The 6045-nt window shown below is 45.6% G+C and overlaps 1 protein-coding gene, 1 long non-coding RNA gene and 1 other non-coding gene across 7 annotated transcripts; 2 read left to right on the forward strand and 1 right to left on the reverse strand.

The window, feature by feature from the left end:
- The first annotated feature begins 288 nt into the window (after positions 1-288).
- On the forward strand, positions 289-4964 carry LOC119308135 (nifU-like protein 1, chloroplastic). The gene is made up of 4 exons (XM_037584258.1): positions 289-354; positions 430-517; positions 625-935; positions 4524-4964. The coding sequence occupies exons 1-4, from the start codon at positions 289-291 to the stop codon at positions 4713-4715; spliced, it is 657 nt and encodes a 218-aa protein (XP_037440155.1). The 3' UTR covers positions 4716-4964.
- Positions 1107-4696, reverse strand: LOC119308136. Of its 5 annotated transcripts, none has more exons than XR_005149862.1 (5): positions 3214-4490; positions 2611-3127; positions 2427-2526; positions 1829-1919; positions 1107-1518 (listed from the first exon to the last, which is right to left on the reverse strand). It is a non-coding gene; the product is annotated as an uncharacterized LOC119308136 (long non-coding RNA). The 5 variants fall into 5 exon arrangements; XR_005149860.1 differs by having other exon boundaries at positions 2611-2895; positions 2979-4483; XR_005149863.1 differs by having other exon boundaries at positions 2607-4496.
- Positions 4965-5739: 775 nt separating the features above from the next.
- On the forward strand, positions 5740-5812 carry TRNAR-UCU. Its single transcript has one exon. It is a non-coding gene; the product is annotated as a tRNA-Arg (tRNA).
- Positions 5813-6045: the final 233 nt, after the last annotated feature.

A 6045-nucleotide genomic window follows, 5' to 3' on the forward strand; every position in this document is an offset into this window, starting at 1 on the left:
AATTTACAGTGTATGCAGACAGCGAGGGATGGCCGGCTTCCACATCATGTCCGCAGACACGTTCGTGATCGGATGCTGTGTCTGTTTAAGGGGTTTGCATTGCAGATGCCAGCACGTAGCATGTGCGCATGGCCATCGGTTGGTTTGGTTGAACTAAAACCGCACAAAATTTAGCAAAAGAAACGAGCGCTGGAGCGGGAATGCGGGCACACAAATACCACCGCCACCCACGCCTCGCCAACAGCGGCGGCATCTCCAGGACCGGTTGCCTCCAGTCGGGCACCGGAGATGCAGGCGGCGGTAGCGGCGTCGGCGTGGGTGCCGACCACCTCGCCGTCTACCTCCTCCTTCAAGGTAAGGCCTCTTGTTTCTCCGTCTCTTCTTGCTTATCCGCTTCATGTTGTTTAACGAGGAGCTGTTCGTTTCAAGGTTGGGGTCTCGTCGCGCTTGCGTGGGAGGAGAACGCCCTCTGCCGCGGCAACTTCGGTCGCCGTGTCCACTCGCCAGCCGCTGGAAGGTGAGACTTCCGTCCTTGCCGCAGACCAACTATAGTGACAGTTCGATACGCTAGTCCTTAATAGAGGTAGATTTCAAAGTTTCATCTATCACGTTTTGTTGCTGCAGTTGTTCGACCCATTGCCGACCCGAATCCGGTGGTCGATTCACCATTAACCGCTGAAAATGTGGAGCTTGTTCTGGATCAAGTCCGGCCGTATCTCATGGCAGACGGCGGCAACGTTGCCTTGCATGAGATCGACGGGAATGTGGTGAGGCTCAAGCTGCAAGGAGCATGCGGGGCGTGCCCAAGCTCGGTGATGACCATGAGGATGGGCATTCAGCGGCGTTTGATGGATGAAATACCAGAGATTGCTGCAGTTGAAGCTATCACGGACAAGGAGGCTGGGCTTAAGCTGAACGAAGAGAATGTTGAAAAGGTACTGTTACTTGTTATGGTGCCAATGGAGAATAATCAAAATTCTAATTGTGCAGACAACGTACAATTCGATGCAATGCAAAACTTACACCGGGTATTTGTCAAGCATTAACCTATCTCATACTACATGAAATGCAAATAAAGATTCACTAGAGGGTCTTGCAGCGTCAGCTTGCGAAAAACGTTTCTTATACTAGGAAATATGCCCGTGCGTTGCAACGGGAGAAAAACAATCGCATACATCCATCCCAATAAGCAAGGCTCAAGACCCATGGTCATTCTACATCCTCTATTTTATCATAACGTCTTGCATGGCAAAATTGATACATCGTGACTTGAGGATACTAACTCATTGAAGAATGGGTAGGCGGGAGCCGGAGGATTCATACAAAGTTCACCTTCAAATACCTACTTGCTTATTTCCTGCCATGCAAAACATTTTATCTAGACATTCGATTAAACTTGGCAAATACTATAGACAATGGTACACCTTGTGAACATAAGAAAAAGGAAGACTCGCAAAGAAGAAACCGGCAATCAGGAAACTGAAACTTCTGTAGTTGAAGGTTGCATCTGAAACGAAACTGCAATATGTATCAGTATCACACATTTAGGAATCACCAACAAGCAATAAATAAGCCAAAATCATGAGACTACTCCGCAAGAGATGAATGTATAATTATGCCAATGTTCAGAACAATTCTAGAAAAACCATAGACAGTTTATTTAAACCGTAAAGATCATCCTTATGAATTTAGTATTATTGCAAATGTTCAAAACAAATTGAGGCTTAACTAATAAAAGTAGATTAGATGGGTTAAAAAATACCAAACATTATCTGGAATTATCATCACTATCACAAAGTGGAGGTTTGCCTCAGGATCACTGACTCACATAGCATGAGTTATTTAAAGGATTCCTCCATACAGCAACATACTATTTCTTCACAAGCTCCCAACATGGTCGGTTACGAGGTCCTCCATCTCTACAAATAATTTTATCTGTAAACAATCATTTCGAGAGAGATCGACAAAAAAATGCTGTATTTCATTATGAGAGGCTACTTGACCTGATATAAGTAATGTTATATAAAACTATTATTAACAAAGAAGAGATTATTCTGGCTAAATCGAACAACTATGGATTCATCATGTGTGAAAAATAAGTGAATTAACACCTCGAGAAGATTATATTACTCTAAAGGAACAAAGTATGTAAGTAAGTATGCCCCAAAACATGCTACTCCACAGAAATAGAGATTCAACAATGGTAGACATTTTAGCTGTGGAAACTGGTGTAGTCCATGAAACTTTAGCTGTTATTTATCTTTTGCATGTTCAAGCAGTGATGCTTGTAAAACCCATATGTTTTAAGTTCTGATTTTATTTCAACACTACAAACTACTCGTTCGCTTTCCTGTTTTATGCAATTTAAACTTACCTTTCCTGTTTCTAAAAAGATTTGAGTAATTTATAATATAATCAAGGCAAACCTGACATATCTTTGTCATCAACCAGCAGTGTATGAGGTACATTGCTAAACCACACCTCTAGTTCACATAACTACATTACAGAAATTCTTGTACATGGATGCTGCATTTACAGAACATAAGCCAAATCAGTTAGTTCAATTCAGATTTCTGAATTTACTGCTTAAAAAATCGATGTAATACCTACTTGAGTTGGCCTTCCTCTCGGAGGGGATGGCGGTTTGATGCATCTTGATAATAAAGGAAAGTCAGAGTGGTTAGATATACTATGCAGATAATCAAAGATCAGACCTGTATTCAAGAAAACGCATCCAAATATTTAAATATTTTGATCAACATCAAAGAAAACTGAAAAGTGTCTAGCATTCTTGAAAACAGAGAGAAGAAAACTGTCTAGTAAGAGGCCACACTGTTGTACTGATTCCTTGAATCCGGTGCTGCAGGAGGCCATGTAGATCATCCCATCCACTTCCTATGGAAGTAGACAGTTTGCTCATCTAAAAAAATTAAGACCAATGTACATAGATAGACCTAGCTGAATTTTCCTGATCAAACCTTAGGTCTGAAGCTGATTTTGTTATTCAGTAATGAACTTAATGGCTGGAGAATAGAGAGTCGCTTCTGTTCCTCCAGTCGGAAGCCCGATTAAATTGAAACTGTCGGCAATACACATGTGACTCCCGTTGCATCAAGCATCAACCATCCTGACATGTTTTCCTTAATTGATCAGAAAAGTGATGCTTTGATTGATGTATAACTGATCAGAAAAGAGATGCTTTGGTTAATGTACAGCTAGAACTTGATATCAAAGGATATTATAATATGGGTTGGTGGCCTTTTTCAGATCAATACGCGCCGTCGCCCGGCTCGGGAGCTCATGGACTCGGCGGAGCTCCATCCGCACTGCCGCGGCGCGAGTGCGGGGCCTCATCCGTTGCGCACACGCCACCGGCGCCACAGGTGGAGAGCAAGGGCGAGCCAACTGGGGCTCCGTTCAGGCTGTGAGCCGGCGTGAAGGGGCGGCGGCGAGGCCGAGAAGGGGCGGCGGCGGGGTGAGCGGCGGCAGGGCCGAGAGGTTGGAGCGGAGTGGGCGTGCTGCTGCGGCCCGGCCCCCCTGCGGCGGAGGTGCCGCTCGACCATCGGGGGGGTGCTGCTGCGCCCGTCGGGGCCGTGGCCGCCGGCGTGAAGGGGCGGCGGCGAGGCCGAGAAGGGGCGGCGGCGGGGCCGAGAGGTTGGAGCGGCGGCAGGGCATGGTCGAGAGGTTGGTTAGGCGAGAGAGAGAGGTGTGCGGGAGAGAGGCGTGGTCGAGCGGGCGTGCGAGAGAGACATGCGAGAGAGGGGCGAGCTGTGGGGTACCGGGTTTGGTTAGCGAGTAGATAGGGTAATGGCATGGTGGGTAATTAAAGCGTAAAACACGTTTAGTATGTTGGAGTGATGTAGACCATTAGATTACAGGGGTCGATGGATAGGATGATTTGGTTCTCCGCCCTCTCTCTCTTTTATAGTGGTAGTAGATAGTAGATAAAACTAGGTTGTTATCTTCAAATAGAATGCTAGTGTTCCAGTTCTTCTTTTTATGCAACAGCATATAGTGTGTTGTCTTTAATTTCACATACCATTCTGGGGTGTGGGGACTATATACCGGAGCAACAACCTTCCTGCCATGGACGGTATCGCCGTCCATCTTCTTTTGATAAGAGGATCTGCGATTTGTCCGTTTAATTTTGTGGCACATTGATGACTGTTCCATGTGGTTGGTTTGTCGTTCATTCTTGCTTAGAATGACATTCCAATACAGAATGCAGAACATGTACTCCCTCCGTTTCCTTTTACTCTGCGTATTAGGTTTCTCTTAAGTAAAAACGTTGTAAACTTTGACTAAATTTATATTAAAAATTATCAACATCTACAATTCCAAATAAATATAATAGTGCAAGTAATTGTTAGACATTATACAATGTCTCCTTGTTGCACATTGTCCTACACCTTGAGACGATTTATCTAACATTTATTTGCCCTTTCCATAATATGGGCGAAAACCAGTAGCTGGAGCAACTAAAGGTACATATTTGAAAATTACTTCCTTTCACCCAATGGCAGGTACTCGATGAGATCAGGCCATACCTCACCGGCGCAGGAGGCGGTAATCTCAGGTTTGTCGCGATCAACAAATTCTTCGTGAAAGTCCAACTCAAGGGCCCTGCAGCAGGTGTGGCGGCCGTCCGAGTTGCTGTAGCACAGAAGCTCAGAGAGAAGATCCCATCCATCGCAGCTGTCCGGCTATTGCCGTAAGCTTCAACTGCAAAACACTGCTGTGAATATCTGGTTATCCAGGAAAATGCTATGAATGTGCTAACTGATCAGATCACCACTGTAGCTGGTAGCTGGTAGCCCCATGGAGAGTTTCTCATCTCTAGTCAGATGATATGCGACTATTGATGTGAAATGTTGTAACAAGGTTCTTTTTGGTCTCTTCCTCTTGGGAAGGAAATGGAAAGGTCAATCTTGGTCGAAATTAAGTCGTTGCCAATTTTGAAAGAAGCCAAGGCAGAAAGCAGGAAGCCTTGTGGTCTCATCTGAAGAAGGGACGCTTCAGATGCACCTGAGCTTCTTGTTCCTGGAAATATTATCCATCTCCAACATATTAATAACGTAAACATGAACGATCAATCTGATATATAATGGACACCATCCAGTCGTTCAAGCAATGAACAAAGGAACACTGAAGCATTTTATTGTTCTAGAACACGGCAAGACTGGGGCATTACAATTCGTCATGCAAAATCGCAAAGAAACAGCATCCGAGCTACTTGTCGTCTCATATTTTGATTGTTACAGAGGCGGAATCCATTGCATCAAACGAGACAAGGAGGAGGTGACCATACCCCGAGCCAAGATCTCGGGATTTCACACGCATCGCATCCAGAAGCAAACGACGACGGGCGCCGATCTAGATGGCGGAAGGGAGGATCTGGGAGACGACGAGGTAGGAGAGGAACCCGGCGAAGGCGAGCAGGAAGGCGTAGTCCACCGCCACGAACAGCGCGGTGGATCCGTGGCCCCTCTTACGGCCCTTCTCCTCCTCCGCGGCCGCCGTGGCGCCGGATCCGATGCCGCTGCGCTTGTTCGCCACTGCCTCCATCCCGAGCGCAGATGACCTCTTCCGCACCTCGCTCCGGCGACGGCGATGTGATGAGATGGGAGACGACGGGGAAGGCTGTGTCTTGGATATAACGACAAGAGAACGGCGGAACGCAAGAAGACGCAGCGCAGAAGACTAAAGAAGGAGAGGCGTGGGTTGGACGCAGACAAAGCAGCGCCTGTGGCCTAATGGATAAGGCGTCTGACTTCTAATCAGACGATTGTGGGTTCGAGTCCCACCAGGCGTGCATGTTTTGATATATCGATAGTTCCTTTGTTTTACTTTTGGTATATCAAACACTCTTCAATGAATTCGCAAAAAGCTCCTAAAATAATGAATTTGCAAAAAAATACGCAATTAGGTTGCTCTCTTTATCCTCCCCCGAAGATGGGTTGAAAGTGTTGAGTAAATAGACAATTTTTTTATTAAATTAATCCAGTAAATAGTCATGATCATGGCATTGGTAGAATTAAAAACATA

This window comes from Triticum dicoccoides, chromosome 5B (genome assembly GCF_002162155.2).
Source record: "Triticum dicoccoides isolate Atlit2015 ecotype Zavitan chromosome 5B, WEW_v2.0, whole genome shotgun sequence".
Taxonomy (NCBI): Eukaryota; Viridiplantae; Streptophyta; class Magnoliopsida; order Poales; family Poaceae; genus Triticum; species Triticum dicoccoides.

Coding starts and splice junctions, on each gene's coding strand:
- LOC119308135 (XM_037584258.1), top strand. CDS start 289: ATGCAGGCGGCGGTAGCGGCGTCGGCGTGGGTGCCGACCACCTCGCCG. Junction 355..429: donor CGTCTACCTCCTCCTTCAAG/GTAAGGCCTCTT, acceptor GTTCGTTTCAAG/GTTGGGGTCTCGTCGCGCTT. Junction 936..4,523: donor ACGAAGAGAATGTTGAAAAG/GTACTGTTACTT, acceptor ACCCAATGGCAG/GTACTCGATGAGATCAGGCC.